The 16895-nt window shown below is 41.5% G+C and overlaps 1 protein-coding gene across 2 annotated transcripts; it reads right to left on the bottom strand.

Moving 5' to 3' along the window:
* Positions 1-3273: 3273 nt before the first annotated feature.
* On the bottom strand, positions 3274-16513 carry LOC109431821 (facilitated trehalose transporter Tret1). Of its 2 annotated transcripts, none has more exons than XM_062850071.1 (5): positions 16360-16513; positions 16055-16285; positions 15676-15974; positions 14909-15202; positions 3274-3922 (listed from the first exon to the last, which is right to left on the bottom strand). In XM_062850071.1, exons 1-5 carry the CDS (start codon positions 16433-16435, stop codon positions 3299-3301), a joined length of 1524 nt encoding a protein of 507 aa, XP_062706055.1. In that variant the 5' UTR covers positions 16436-16513; the 3' UTR covers positions 3274-3298. The 2 variants fall into 2 exon arrangements, with proteins under 2 accessions (XP_062706055.1, XP_029708512.2); XM_029852652.2 differs by having other exon boundaries at positions 3274-3853.
* Between the last annotated feature and the right edge of the window lie 382 nt (positions 16514-16895).

Genomic DNA, 16895 nt, shown 5'->3' with positions numbered 1-16895 from the left:
TCGTCGCATCACACCTTCCAGAGCGATGTTGAAGAGTAGGCATTACCTTGTCGCAGCCCCCGGCGAGATTCGAATGAACTGGATAGTTCACCCGAAACCCTTTTGCACACCGTCCATCGTTGCTTTAATCAGTCTAGTCAGCTTCCCAGGAAAGCCGTTTTCATCCATGATTCTCCATAGCTCTGCGCGGTCGATACTGTCATATGCCGCTTTGAAGTCGATGAACAGGTGATGCGTTGGGACCTGGTATTCACGGCATTTCTGGAGGATTTGCCGTACGGTAATGATCTGGTCCGTTGTCGACCGGCCGCCGTCGATGAAGCCGGCTTGATAACTTCCCACGAACTCATTCGTCTTAGGTGACAGACGACGGAAGATGATCTGGGATATCACTTTGTAGGCAGCATTCAAAATAGTGATCGCCCTGAAGTTCTCACATTCCAAATGGTCGCCTTTCTTGTGGATGGGGCAGATTACCCCTTCCTTCCACTCCTCCGGTAGCTGTTCGGTTTCCCAGATCCTGACTATCAGCCGATGCAGACAGGTGGCCAACTTTTCTGGGCCCATCTTGATGAGTTCAGCTGCGATACCATCCTTACCAGCTGCTTTGTTGGTTTTGAGCTAGTGAATGGCATCCTTAACTTCCCTCAGCATGGGAGTGGATTAATTTCCGTCCTCCGCTGCACTGGTGTCGTCGTTTCCTCCGTCGCCGTGGGCTCCCGTGCTTATGTTCTCCACGCCGTTCAGGTGCTGATCGAAGTGCTGCTTCCACTAGGAATTTCCACTAGCATTCCTCCAATTGTTCTTGCTGGTATTCCTGCAGCACTTCTATACATCAAGATATTTCTCCATGAATTACTCAAACAATTTATTAAGAAATCCCTCTTGGGCTTTCTTCAGGATTGCTCTATGGATTTCTGGAGGGTTCTTCTTAGACATCCTCAAAGATCTTCGTCTCGGTTTTTTTTTTCAATTATTTATTTATCTAATTTTGACACAATCTCTGCAGAGTCTTCTATATTTTTGCTGGGAATTTCCATGGAATATTTGCTATTGTTGGTCAACCCAATTCGGCTGGAATTTCTTCAGATATTGCTCCAGATCCTGACAGTAATTTCATTAGAGGTTTGAATAGGAATTCCGTTATTGATTATTCTAGAAATTAATCTTGAGCTTAATCTAGGAATAACTCTAGGCATGCCTCTAGGTATTTCCTGAAGAAAGCAAAAGGGATTCCTTCAGAAAATAATCAAAAAATTTATCCGGGAACTCCTACAGAGGTTTCTACATGAATTACATACGAGATTCCTTTAGGAACTTCTGTAGGAGTTTGTGCTGCAGTAATATCTAATATAATATCTTCAGGAATTCTTTCAAGGATTTTTATAAATAATTCACCTGGAATTTCACTGAAGATTTCTTCAATGAGCTTTTCAGTTACTAGCGTGACCACTCCCATCCCAAGTACCATTTTGATGATCAATTATTAGTCTTGTAGACTTTTATTAATTTATTTTGGTTTTGCGATGGTTCTAAGAATCACTAAGGTCTGCTGTATACGTTGAGATGTTTTGTAAATTATGGTTCCAGACTTTATGTATTTAAAAGAAGTAGGCAGCAAATTGCCTTGAATAGATGGGAACACGGCATGTCGTCGAGAAAACCAAATCTACTTTTAGTTAGCAACCTTTTCTCCTTCCGACAGAACACTTTCTTTGAATAACACAAAGCTGCTTGAAAAGTGTTGACCTCCCCGAGCAAAAAATGTAGTTAATTGCTTAAAAATTAAACACATGTTTTCAATAGGACAGATCGGTGAAGTACTAGATTTGTAGTAATGAGCTGAATTTTAATATGGTGAGAAGGTCAATTCTCCGTTTCTGCAACGAAATGGTGCAAAAAGCGTGGGTATAATGATTCCTCGCCTAATTTGATCCGGTTTGAGCAAACATTTGGGCAACAATGTTGGTGTTTTCTCCATTTCTTGCAACATAAACAACATAGTTATCCAAAGTTTTGCTCAAACAGAATCAAATTAGGCAAGGAATCATAATACCCACGCTTTTTGCACCATTTCATTGCAGAAACGGAGAATTGACCTTCTCACCATACAAAAATTCAGCACTGCACATCTAGTACTACACCGAACGTGCCTCATTGAAATTATGGAATAAGTTTTGAAGTAAATGGTTATGGCATTTGTAAGTATTACAAATGCTTTTGGCCTAATTTTAGGTTGAAGTTGATAATAATGTTCATTAACCTAAGTTAGAAAGGTACATCATCAGGTTTTACTCGGGACACGGATTCCCTTCATCGTCATGAAAAGTAGCAAAACAAGGCAACACAAGATTTGTTCCTGTTTTGCAAGTGAGCATTTCTACGCCGAGACATTTCCTGTGCCGTTGCTGCTCATTACTGCGGTACTTCTTCGGGCACATAGCTGCAAGGCTTGTCGTCGACGACGTCTTTTATACAGCCAGTGGGAACATGTACTGTACGTGTACTGCATACACGTGGTTCTTTACTTACCTACCCACTCGGGAAGTGCAGACAACTCGGGATGGCTATCATCTCCTCTGTCGTGTGTACCAACCACACAATGCAATGCGCCTTGCAGCAGCCTATGTCACAAATGTTGCTCCAACCCGAAAGGTGTGGCTTTGTGGTTTTACCTCCAGCTTTGAAGACAAAGTATACGCTCAGGTTATAGCTGCGCTACGGTGGCATCTACTCGTGAGTTGTCGGAAGTGTCGTGGAAATGAAAATGTGTGTTCTAGTGTGGAGTGGAATAAAAGAAAGTGGTACACTGATGGTAATTCCTTTTTAGATGTTAACCTTCCTAATGCGTCACATTGGCAACAGCTCTCACGGTTTGGGTCTAGGTTTGCATTAGGAGAGTTAACTATAGGTTGCGTTCAGTCTTGTAAACAGTAGGCACTTTGTACCTAGCTCTTCACTTCATTCGTTTCACAGCCACCGATGTTCATTTAAATAACAAACACGTATCTCTTAATAGTGAATGAAATTATTATTACATCACCTAACGAACAAATTCAATGTTTAATAACATGTTTAATATTTTGAAATGGAATCATGTTAACAAGTAAACTTTGTTGTGATTGAAATGTAACGAAACATTCTGATCTCATTTGATCAACTTTATACCCAAAGTACAACTCATAAATTGATAACCGCCAAACCCAATATCGACCATGTCGAGCAAAACGCAACAGTCACATTTCTTTCCAGAAGCAGCAAACACGTTTGGCACTCAATTTATTGTGCAAGCACCAGGTCAACCTGCCAGCATACTCTGTATTTCATTCAGCGACTTACCTTTCGTTTCCGGTACAACTAACGCAACAAACACCACCGCCAGAGCGCAAAAGACGGAGAAAATTATAAACATCGGTCCACTACCGATGGCCTGCCGCACCAGCGGGAACACCAGCGACAGGACGAACGACATCGCAAAGCTTGTCATGTTTGCCAAAGCACTGGCCGGTCCCTTCACCTCCGAGGCGAATATTTCACCCAGCAAAAGCCACGGCACCGGGCCAAATCCGACAGCGAAAAGGGTCACGTACAGGCACAGAGCCACTATGGGAATCCACCCGGTCTGGTTACTGGCACCGTCAGCCGTCACCTGGTTTCTTGGGTCATCGTTGGAAAGCACCAGAAAGTAAACTCCCAGCGTTAGAACACCGATGCACATGGCGCTGCCCGACGTCAGCAGAAGCACTCGCCGGCCCAGTCGATCCACCACCAGCGAGGACAGAAGCGTTCCGAAGACTTGTATGCTTCCGATAATGATGGTTGCCAGTTCCGGTTCAACTACGGCATTGGCTGCCTGCGTCCGTATTCCAGGGAAGGTGTTCGTGTGTGACAAGGGTAGCCGAAAATTGAAAAAGTGGAAATTGTACGTTCGTTAGTGTGAATTTCTAATGGTACCCAGGCGACGTTGACGAGTACCGGTGGAATCGGACAAAATTAAAATGAAGCCAGTGGTTCATCGTTTTACGTTTTCTACGCTTAAAAAATATACATATTAGGAGACTAAAATTTTCTTTCTTCAAATATTTCGGTTTAAAATGAAATTGATCATAGACTGTTGAGTAACTAATCGATAGATCAGTATTGTGGCGTTAGCATCAAATTGGTTTCCGAAAAAACTTCATTGACTTCCGCAGCCTTTCCTATGCGTTAAATATTACGTCGGAAGTAGTGCGCTGTATAGAAAACCAGATTTACTGTACAGCGCACTACTTCCGACGTTATGTTGACCGCACAGGAAAGGCAGCGGAAATCAATGATGTTTTTTCCGGAAATCAATTTAGTGCTAAACCCACAATAAACTGTTTTCAGAAAATGAACCAAACTTTAGGGTCAACTGACGAAATTGAATCCCCTACAAATCTATAAAATATGTCCATTCGAAAAACCTTCAACTAGCACATCATCCCTTAGCACATCACCACAGTTAAACCTGGCACTTTAGAATCGGTACACTTTCAACTGGCTGCAGATCAAAAACGATTTGACTTTGAAAAAAGTGTTGAAAAAAGCAATTGAAGCTAATAAACTGCATTTTGTGAAAAACATATAAAATTTGCTGTTTTTTTCAGATAAAATATTGATCTGTATTCGTTTTTTTTCTGCACAAATTGTACAAAAACCAACCATCGTCAGATTCTTGATTTGTACATACATTACATTCAATTGCTCAACATCACATTTAAGATAAGACACAATCAAGAATGGTACCGCACAATACTGGTATACCTCATTTTATTTTGATTTGAATTGTTCATCAGATTATACCATAATATTTAAACTGCATGAACTTGGTAACTTTGATAATGCGGGTAACTTTGATAGTGTGACAGGTATTGTATAGTTTATCTTATAACTATGATTCCTTCAATCAGTTAGAAAAAAAGGCAAACGTAGATCAAAACGATACATGTGAACCCTAAAATCCATAAGTTTCAGCAATGTTACATATTTTATTTTAATAAATATGCTATATTCAAAAAAACTATCCCTTTGCTTTGCACCAAAACCCAAAATCTCGAATGTAATAGTACATTCCGAGAAATGTCATTCGTTGTTATGGATTTTGGGGTAATGGTATATTTGTGGTTTTAACACTTACTGTTATATAGGGTAGAGTTCACGAATTAGTCATTTTTATCTCACTTCTATCCTCTTTCGCACTTTATTTAACGAACTTTGCTGATTTAATATGGATTTTATATACCGTTTCTACCTTAAATTTGTCTAGACCTTAGTTTATGAACATTTCATAACCATTTTTGTGTCTTGCCATTCAAATATCAAAGATATTTCCGAAGAAAAATCCGACTCAGACTTCATTTGGAAGGTGACCCCAAACTTTTGCACGATGCAGCATACTAAGGGATGACCCCAAACTTTTGCACGGTGACTTGTAAACCTAACTCGATCATTTAAATTATGCTATGAATTTTTCCGCTAAAATCTAATGAATGGCTCCCAAAGAGGATAGAAATAGGGTTCTAATGCAACTTTAATTTTGAAATTTGGTCGACCCAATTTTGAACTACACGGAAAACAATATTTCGTACAGATTTAGGAAAAACATGTAAGTTTAGGTAAACTTTTCATACTAAAAATTTCATATGAAATTTGTAAAAAGTACCTACGAATCAAATCTAACTCTTTATCTTTCGAAAGAGTCTAAGAACGAGTGGATTAAATGAAAGATGACTGAGATATGACCGAAAAACATTTCCATGTTTTTGAGGGGGTGACCCCAAACTTTTGCACGGGAGTGTACCTCTGGGAATTTTTCTGGAGATTCCACCAGGACTGTAAATAGTTTATCACATATCTTGTCAGTAATCTGGCGAAGCATTACAATGACCTTTTTATGGAATTTGCTACACATTTTGGAATATAATCAGCTGAGTACACAGCAAGATAGTATAAGGGCATCTTTCAAAAATATCATGAATATATTACAGTTCTCGGTAAGAATGTCATAAGAAATGTTGAAAGAAGTTTGTTAGAACGCTTTGTGGAAAAGTCTGCCGGATGTGCAGTTTGCAAACATCCGCCAAAAATGATGTCATTGCTGAGGGATCTGTAAAAACATCATCCATATACTCGGCTCATCGTGATCATCAACAAAGCGATTGATATTTATTAAAAATGAAGTCAGGAAGGGAAATATGAAATTAATATTTAGGTAAATATACAAAGCTAATTATGTTCACGTTTAGGTAACTACACACAAGTGAGGTAGTAGCGACGGCATTCTATCCTCTTAGTAGGGTCGGTTGACACTGACTTCCCGAGCAAAGTCTGATAGCAAATTGAAAACAACTTTTGATGTTGTGATATTGCAATTTTTTATAACTCATGTTGTTGTCGTTTTGGTCGTTTTAACGGTTAAAACATCAAAAATGAGAGCAGAAAAATGTTCCTGTTACAGCAAATTAAAAACAATTCCTTCTATCGGTGATAGAAAATTGATAACTGTTTTTGTTATCAGCGCAAGAAAAATGAAAAATCGTAAAATGTAGAGTTTTTGGGTTGATATCAAATCATAAATACAATAGTATAATTTCACCAATGATATATCCCTAGAATTACTTTAAATAGTTAACTTTAAGTAGTTTAAACTATTCTTACACTAAACATTTGCATTAATTTAAAATGACAGCAAACTGAAAACAAAATTTGAAATTAAATTAAGTAAAGATAAACTGATATCCTTGTGTGAAGAATTAGCATTAAGTTAAAATTCACAAATACATACAAAAAAACTAAAAAATAAAAAAAATAAACAGATATTAAAATGAGACATCAATTTGTTGCTGAATACAAAACATGTTTTCGATTTGCTGTAATTTTGTTGTTGAACTTTGCTCGGGTTGAGACAAAATATGGGCTAAAATTTCGGCACTGTCTTCGATTCCTTGAAACCGTGGTGTGGCCTTCAAGTACGTTCCTGACCTGTACCCAGATTAGGCAACTAAAGCATTGTCCAGTTAGAATCTGGACGCAAAGGATAATTTATTGTGACGCTCTAAATGATCATAATCATATTTTTTTCACTGCAGTCTGATCATAAACAAGTCCTCTATTGATGGTGAAAATTTCATCAATTTTCTTGCTACGAGTGAAAAATTATTTCAGATTGAAGACATGCGAAGGAAAAAAATCCTGCACAAACACGCTAAAAATTTAGGGTGGTCAGGTACGACAGTCGCGAAAAATATTAATATCTCCAAAACCATTATGTGTGATGTGCTCAGATGTTGTTAACCATGCCATGAGGAAGTGTCCAAGGAAGGTTGAAGTTTATGTTCATGGATAAATCTGCTTGGAATTCCAAGATTTGCCAGGAAGTTCGAACTCTGGACATCGTTTTCTCACATCACGATTTTGACACCAAATGTGTACAAAGATGACAATCTCAAGAATCGCGTGCTGCTTTTCAAAAATGCACACAAGGGATCTGTAGAGCTTTGAGCTAATTTGGTGAGCTATCACGACAGCCTGAGATGTGCAGTGGTGTCATCACTGCTGGATAGTGTTTATTAACGAAAAAACACTCAAATTTCGCATCTTTGGAATTCACTGAATAGCCCTTAATTTCGCAAGAAGAGAAATATTTGGCAAAGTTTCTTTGGAATCCTAATCAGACTGGTAGAGGGTCTCAGGACACTACAGAGATGACTCGATTGTTAAACAAATGCACCGAAGGGGTTGATGTTAAAATTGCAGATTTTTAAGGAAGTAATCACGGAAAAAATGAGAAAATGTATTAAAAATTAAATAAAATAATTTCAATGATATTTTTCCATGAAACTACAGTAAATTATCTTTGTTTTGAGGACTTAACCTTTTCAGTTTGTTCTTCCACCTCTGAGATATATGTGATTATCTGCGTCCGGATTCTAACTGGACAATGCCTTAACTGGGTGGAAGTAGGTTCAGATAAACACTCCTGATTAGTGCCGATCCGGCTCTGAGCTCAGTCTCCAAGGGTATGTGCTAATGCCAACCTTCGAGTGGCGTGCATGCTTGCATAAATAACCACCAACAGAAATGACTACTAAATCTAAAAACCATGTGATCGAAGGTGGAGCGACAGAGGGAACGGCGTTGAACCCGTTCGCGCAAGGAGGACTACACTGAGATCGCCACTACGAAGTGCTGGTATACCCACCAGCGATCAGGTGGCAGTATGTTCAACAGGGGAGCAAGACGCAGCACAGAATCGGCCGAGGAAGCGCGGATGACTGGCGCGGACCTCACGTAGCCGCTGAGCCGCAACAGGAGCGGGCTACTAAAGATGTTGGTAGTTGTCGAACAACTGGACGAGCTGATAGGCTACACGCTATGTAGGTACCTGAAACGGCACCTACTGAAGCTCCGCAAATCACTGGCTCTGACCAAGAAGAGCGGAGTGCGGCTGATGCGTCCAGGGAGGAGCAGTCCACCCAAACCGGACAGCTTCCTCTTTTATGGTAAAAAGCAGAGAGGTCAAACTGCCCTACGGCTAGAGCTGCATGGTCGATACCTGCCGAGAAGACGTAGCCTAAGAAGCGCCCGATAGATACGGACGGAAAATCTAAGCGGAAGAAGGGGACCGCAAGTGTGAGCAACCAGGCTCCCAAGTCAATTGCGAAGCGCGCAAGGGGCAGGGTATCCAAACCCCAGGAGGCCAACCTTAAGAGAAACGGGCACAACTGGACCAAGAGAAAGACAACTTTTAAATTACGGCTGAAAAAAAAGACAGAGGAATGTGAAACCAGCCCGCAAGCGCGAACGGAGCAACGCGCTGGTTTACAAAACGGAGGCGGATACGTACGCCGAGGTGCTGCAGAGATGGAAACACTCTCATCGTGAGTCAACTCGCGAGTGTAAAAGCAACAAACGGTTTACTCACGGTGCCGAGAGTAAGCCGTGTGTGATTTATTCGCACCCGCTTGCTTCACGAGTATGAAGCAAAACAAAAACAAAAACACTCATGAATTTTTATTCGCGAAGAACAAGTGGAGATGCGGGAATTGCATTTTAGTGCGGTTTTAATAGCAAAACAAGTAATTATCCATCAGATAAGTAGTAGTGTTTTGTGCTTTATTGTTCCTGAAAAGTTAATCTGTCGGCCGTGTAAATTCGTTTTTTCACAAAATTGAAAAATGTTTAGAGCTGCTTCGCGAATCAATCACGAGTGCGACCAGCTTCGTCAGCTCGCGAGTGAAGGAAGTGCGAATATATTCTGGCTTCTGTTGTTCACGAGTAGGATAGCTTTGCGTTTGTGTCTACTCAGCTGCATTCCTCACTGTTTTCCATCACTGGAGGGCAGTGCGCAAAATTTTCGAGCAGAGGCGCTGAAGTTCCGGGCGGCAATTTTCATTCACTTGCCTGCATATTCATAGTCCACTGCTCCATACCCGTTTGTCAACTGAATGAAAGTCAATGAATATTCGTAAATAAGTTACAAAGAGTTAAATTGCTTTTAAAATATTAACGTTTCGATTACATTTAATCGTGCTTTGCACAGATCTTGTCCCATTTGTTTTTCGTGGAGTGTTGTTGGTGGAAATCGTGGCCATGAATGTAGGTAATTTTGAAGATGTTTCTCGACCGGCTTCATATTCAATGACCACGAAATGACTGACTGTGTGAAGAGGAAGAGCGGAAATGAAAATGTGTGTTTAAAATATTGAGTGCAGGAATAATCAAACTCGTGCTGTTTTCAGCCAATGCAATGTCTTTGAACATTTTGCACCCTGGCTGAGGGTCATGCGAGGCGATAATCGTTTCTCACTGCTGGGCGTGGATGTAACAAGCATCAGGCGCACCGGTACTGGAGAGATGATGCCAGTACCGAAAAGGTCTACAGATGTCACCTCCTACAAGATACTAGCCCATAGGTAAAAATCTGGACGAAATCACCGATTTCGAGGAGCTCGCAGCCACCCTGAACTAGCAGTGTGAGGTAGATGCACCAAGTGCATCGATTCACCTGCGAAAAGACCCAGCAGGCACCCAGATCGCCATGACCAAGGTTCCAGTCTTGGAGGTGAACAAGGTGACTGCAGTCGGGAAGATCAGAGTTGGCTGGTCAGTATGCCCGCTCAGCACTTATGAGCCGCCACAGGCGTGCTTCAAGTGCTTATAGAGCAAGGACAAACGTCGTGGATGTGTAAAGGCCCCGATATGAGCAACATTCTGTAGGAAGTAAAGTAGAAGGCCACATCGCCATTCGACACCAAAATTTCTAATTTGCACCGTGAACAAGGGCCACAGGACGGATAGGCCCAAATGTCTAAGAACGCGTAGTGGATGAAACGTCCGACGATTGTGCAAGTTACACATCTAAACCTGAACCAATGTGTGGCATAACAGCAGCTACTGTGGCAGTCAGTCTCGGAGTCAAGTACAGATATCGCCCTACTATCTGTCCCATATCGCATCCCTCTCGATAACGGGAACTAGATAGCGGATAAGGCTAGGCTAGAAACGATCTGTAAAACCGGTTGATTTCCGGTTCAGGAAATACTATTCACGTCAAACGATGGATTCGCAGGATCAATGTGGTGTACTACTACAGCTGGTATGCTCCTCCCAGGTGGCCGATAGACCATTTCTCGTCTACGACAGATTCGCTGTCAAGCGCACTAGTAGGATTGACTCCTGTGGTCATCGATGCGGACTTCAACGCCTGGGCGGTCGAGTGGAGTAGCCGCTCTAACCCGACTAACGCGACTAACGACCCCACTCTAAACGATCGCTAGAATGAACGCGGATGTCGCGAACGTAGGCGGCAAAAACCTACAGTAGGAAAGGTTCAGAGTCCATCATCGTTGTGACCCGGATTCTGAAGCTCGGATCTTAACCCTGGCTCAGACTGCAGGATCGATGATTGGTATACGTACAGTATACGTACCACCTGGCGCTCCAATACAGGGTAGAACACGCTGGAAGACAATCGCAGCCGAGGGTCATCGAGAGTCATCGAGGATGGCTGACCATGTGCTTCGATAAACCGGCATTTGTGAAGCGATTATTCATGGAAGCAACGATCTAGTCGAACCCTATGTCGTGCCTCCGACGCGGCAAAGCCAAGGTGATCCCTACCCACGAATAGACGCAAAGCGGTATACTGGAAATGTCCAGAAATCGAAGAACTTACGCATTTTGTTTCAAAGCTAGAAGGAGGATGCAAAGAGCTCGCACCGAAGAGGGTAGAAAGGAGCGAAGTGAGACTTACAGAGTGGCTAAACCAGAACTGAATAAATATTAAGGCGCGTAAGCGTGCTACGATAATCTCGGCTACGCTTCTAACACGACCTCCTGGGGTGATGCCTACAGAGTAGTCATGACCAAAATAAAGGGAGCGTCAGCACAGCACCCTCAGAACGTTCACCATGGACGCTGTAGAAAATCGTGGGAACGTTGTTCGCGCGCCACGACATAAGACCATGGGCCCCCGTCTTCGGAGGCGAATTTCCGAAGAGTACGAAATGACAAAGATTGGTTCTACTGCCCAAACCCGGGGAGCCACCTGACCTATCTGCACTGCATGTGAATGTGCAAGCATAATAATTAGAATTAGAACAATATATCGATATTTGCATGCTTTAAATAGCCTAAAATCACAAAAACTCATTTCCAAATTTAAAAATTCAAATTCATATTTACCAAGCTCGGGCTGAAGATCAAAACAGAACTTCAACTACCGTTGATTACACTACGAGGCGTCGCGCTCTTTTTCTTGATTTCTCTTTGTCATTTTCATTCTCGGCGTCATGTTGGCGGTAGACTGCATTCGTTCATTTGTGCTCGTTGGGCTGAATTTTTTAGACACTGATCTGCAGACCCGTGCACAGTAAAGGCGGCAAGGGATGGGATTTTCCTAATTTCGGCAAAACGAGGAGGGGCGTCTAGTATATGGAACATCGATAACGGGAGGGGTTAAACCCCAAATCCCTCCCTTGGGAACCGCCTTGCCTATCTGTTTACTGGACACCGCCGGGAAACTGTTAGTGCAGATCATTCTGCCGAGACTGACGGTCTGTATTGAGAAACCAGATGACTCTTGTCTCTCGGATAACGAGTTTGGTTTCCAAAAGAGTCGATCGACGGTGGACGCTATTAAGGCTGTAACTACTGCACAGTTGTCACGCTGGGCGTGAAGAATACATTCAACGTCGTCTGATGGGCTATCATTGAATGTGCCATACACACCCTAGAAGTTTCGGATTACCTATGCCGAATGCTGGAGGATTGTATGTCATTCCCCAGAAACCCGTTCCCCAGAACGACATTTCCCAGAATGGAATTCCCCAGAATGACCCAATCCCCAGAAATCCATTCCCCTGAATGGGACATTCCCCAGAAAATTATTCCCCAGAATGGGACATTCCTTAGAAAAATATGAGAATCAGAAGTTCCATGAGAATTCTGGTGAATTGTTTGTTTTTAAAGCTCAAGGTGATTTAGCCGAACTCCAGCGGAAGACCAGAACACTTTAGCGTGGTGTCAATCACTCTTCCATCCAGGAAAATTGAAAATCGTTGAATGAGATAACTTTCAAATGGAAATGGTTTTCATATAATGATACTTTCTTTAGTATATCTCAAAATTCATGTAATGTATATTGAGTTAAAAACAAAAATGCGGCAACCTTACTTAAAGAAGGTTGTATTTCTATAATAGTGGTAACTAATGACAGTCATTTTATCATTCAACTTTGAATAACATCCAATAAAAGAAAATCTCAATTCCAAAATATCCCAAAAGAACAGCCTGTTGATTAAAGAAGGTAAATTTCAGATAAAAAAAGTCAGCCATTCTATTAGACGCACCTTGGAATGACTGTTTCAGCAGTACATTAACTTGTAGAGTTCCACATTTTTGCATGAAGTTGAATTATACACCAGTGCTATGAAAAATGAAAAAGAAAAGATGGTAACTCATTAGGTCAAAGGACATTAGGCTGCAAATATGTTGTTTGGACCAATCGGAGACAAAACAGCGAATTTTTAGAAAAAGCAAAACATATAGATGGAAAGTTTAACTGTATATTCGCCAAACTACTGCGCTACAGTTACAGTTTAGAGCAGTTTAGGTTTTTACTTGTTACAGTTTGTGCTTATGTAAATTGAAAGTGTGCCTTCGTTTCTATCCAACTTAGTTTGAAAGAACAGCATATTGTAAAAAGAAGGAGGAGTCTTTTATAGAATAAGCCGTTTGCCTGCCAATATACTACATAACAGCAAAGGTGGTTAGAAGGAAATGATGAACGATATATTCCATTGTACGATAACACGAATAGGTTTGTAAAAATAGTTCTACTACAAATGATACTTTTGTGTAAATCAAGTTGTCAAATGCCTTAGTGAAGGTTTTCGGATGCCAGACACTGGATTTCATCCTTGTAACCAAATTCCCTTCGAAATGTTTTGGGTGGATGCAACCATACATGTAATTATTCCAATGGGCACTCAAAAATCATTAATGGAAAATTTCATACCATTCATTTAACTTATACATGCCATACAAATCCGATACATTAAAATAACTTTGTTTGCATTATTAAGACATTTACGAAAAAGGTGAATAGGGTTTACTCGACGCAATTTCGTATTGACCTGTTTTAGTGTGATTTGAGTTAGCGTCAAAATGGTACTCACTGGTCAAAATGGTACCTGAAACCAGCAAAAAAATAATGTTTTTCGCGCTTCTCGCTCAACAGATGGCGGTAGTGTATCATGCACAGTGTGTCGCCGAGTACGAAAAAAAGCTAGAGTCAGTCATCTTTTTCCTTCTAACCATGTATGATAATAGTGCAACTAGAAAGAACAGCCTTTGATGATAAGAAGGAACAATCTCTTATATAAAGTTAAGCAGTTTGGCCGCCAAAGAGCTCTCCAACAAATCAACTAGAAATAACAGCCAATTTCATAAAGAAGGGATAATCTCAGATGAAGTCAGCAGCTACTATTACGAGCCACCAATCAATTAAGTAATGGTATATGTAGCCAAACACTAGTGCAACTACAAGCTTAGTACTGCTCAACCTACCGTATCAGAGTTACTCAAATTTTGTCCCGAAACCAATTTGAAAATATAAATACAAACGATTCTGGGGAATGTCCTATTCTGGGGCATGGGACTCTGGGGAGTGGCATTCTGGGGAACGGCATTCTGGGGAATGGGATTCTGGGAAATGACCTACAACCATGCTGGAGAGCTACTTTCAGAATAGGATGCTAATCTATGACACCGAGGAAGGCAAGAGAAGCTATAACATCACTGCGAGGGTACCTCAGGGGTCTATCTTGGTATTATGACACACAGCGTATGACGCCGTATTGAGGCTCAAACTTCCATCGGACGTGAAGCTGGTTGGCTTTTCCGATGACATTATCCTCGGGGTATACGGCGAGTCGATAGAGGAAGTGGAGTTGATTCAATGTTGTAAACCGCTAAACACAAAGTACCAAAACGTCGGGCAGAACAAAACTAACTGATCCCCTAGACTGCGAGAACCAGTAAAAATTGCAAGAATTTTCCAGTCGAATCTTTACGTTATTAAAGAAGATGGCTAATTTACACGGTATCCTCTTCTCGACTTTAATGTCGTTTTAAAGAAGAGAAGTTTAAAGCTTGTACATATACTTCCTAGTTTATAAACAATACATGAGTAACTTTTTGGAGAATCAAGTTCAACGAAACCGAAATTGTACCAAACTTGAACTTCTGAGTTCGTTCATCAAGTGGAATCCGAACTTTGGATTGCTTCGGATGGATCCTTTGAAATGTGAATAACATAAATTGAGAACCCCTGACCTCTCGAAACGGAATGTGCCCAACCCATCACCGCTCAGCTAACAAGTACCTGGAATATTGATGTCGAATAAAACAGCACCGCGTTCACACCTGAAGCCTGCATGAAGAACATAATACCGAGCATGATGATTAGCGCTCGAACCGTTGCCGGTTGACGAAAAAGCTTCCAACTGGGCCACTTTCCGTGTCCGTCAATATCGTTGCCGTCGTCGTCGGCGACAACGGTGGCTGGCTTACGCTGCTGTTGGCTTCGTATTTCGTTGATTTCTGTTGTGACATCAGCGTGAATTCCGCGTAACCATTTGATTGCAGCGATGGCATTTGACTCTTGCCCTTGATGAACCTGCCGGAGTACGATGTGAATTAGTTAGCTTAGGTTAGGAAACTGTACGGGATGCCTTACTACGGTATTCCTTTGGAATATTAAAACTGATTGGGTTTTATAGTGGTTAGAACTTGTACGCGCAAAATTATCATAGCTGAGGTGGGATGGTTTTAAGTGTAAGAAGGTTTTCCAAGGCAAGTCAGAATTTGAAGTTAAAGCAAAAAATTCGTGAAAATGTTCTCTTATAGAAGTACGTCTAGTGTTTGGTGAGTGAAAATATGTAGTTGTTAACTAGTGGTATGCTACATTTAACGTTTTTCTTCTCTATTTCAGAAGTTCCGAGCAATGACTTGTTGTTCATACTCATACTCACTTGAATCTGAAACTTAAACTGAGTTTATATAGACTTCTTCCACATTATTTTATGAATCTACACAGACCGTATGTTAGAACCTGGGAAGCAATGTTCAACGTACAGCGACAAAACTTACCAAGTACGTTGGTGTGTTTGGCATGAAGAAAAAAAGTACACCGTACACAATCGGCACAACTCCGCAGGCAACGCTGAGCCAAAACACATCCAGAATCAGCCCCAAAGCGTACGTGGCCACGATTCCCAAATTAATCATCTGCTGAAAGAAGCTCCCCACGGTTCCCCGGATCTCCTTGGAAGCGATTTCTCCTATGTAGATCGGAACGACCATGCAGAAGGCACCGGCCCCGAATCCGGTCAGGGTACGACCTGCCAACAACATTACCACATTATTCGCCCATATGATGCAAATCCAACCTGCAACGATATACATATATAGGCGGCCCCGGAATGGAGTTATGAATTTATGACTCGCCAAATCCGTTTTACAATCTCACCGAGCATCGTTGGCAGTACAAACAACAATAATGTATTCCTGGCACCCAATGTGGGTACAATCAGACCAGCAGGTAAGCTTATGACTGCACCTCCCAGGCTCATCAGCGAAACCACCCAGGCAAATTGAGATTCTCGTATTTCGAATCCGGCTTCCTCGTGGTCCAACAGTCCGAGCTCAACCGGAGCACTCCAACCGAAAATGGTGCCAATCGAGAATGCGCCCAAAGCAGCTACAAACGGCACGGCAAACGCAAACGTTCGTTACAAGCACTTGAATAGTTTACCAAATAAAAGCCCCACTTACCAATCACGGCAGCCAGGTATTGCTTGCGATAATGAGCTTTCGCTGGTGTCTGCATACTTGGAGGTTCGACCAGCATTTTGAACGCCGTTGGCAAAGATATTGTACGCTATACTGATCATTTATGCGCCGAACAACCAATCGACGGTTGACTGAATGAACCAAAATACTATTGACCACTCGACTAGATAAGAGGCACGTGGACTATAGTGTGTAATAAAGCGAGTCAGTAAACCCCACTAGATAACGGACAGATAGTTCAATCTTTATGGTAGGGGGTTTAAGGTGAACCCAAACAACTCGTAAATACTACAAACAATCTGATCACGATAGATAAGATTATATTACAACATTGAAGATGCTACGCACAGTGGTTCGGTAAAATTCAGTAAAGTTCCAGTAAAGAACTTAAATTTTTTGACGTTTTTGTGGTTTTCGAACCCTCAAAGTTGGTATTCAACTTCTTCAAAAATAATCGATAGAAAGTTCACATAAAATTTCCAAGATTTCCCTGGAAAGCACAGCATTGGATCTTCAAG

Source organism: Aedes albopictus, chromosome 2, assembly GCF_035046485.1.
Source record: "Aedes albopictus strain Foshan chromosome 2, AalbF5, whole genome shotgun sequence".
NCBI classification, from domain to species: Eukaryota; Metazoa; Arthropoda; class Insecta; order Diptera; family Culicidae; genus Aedes; species Aedes albopictus.
Note: the sequence above shows the minus strand (reverse complement) of the source record. Positions and strands in the feature narration are given on the sequence as shown.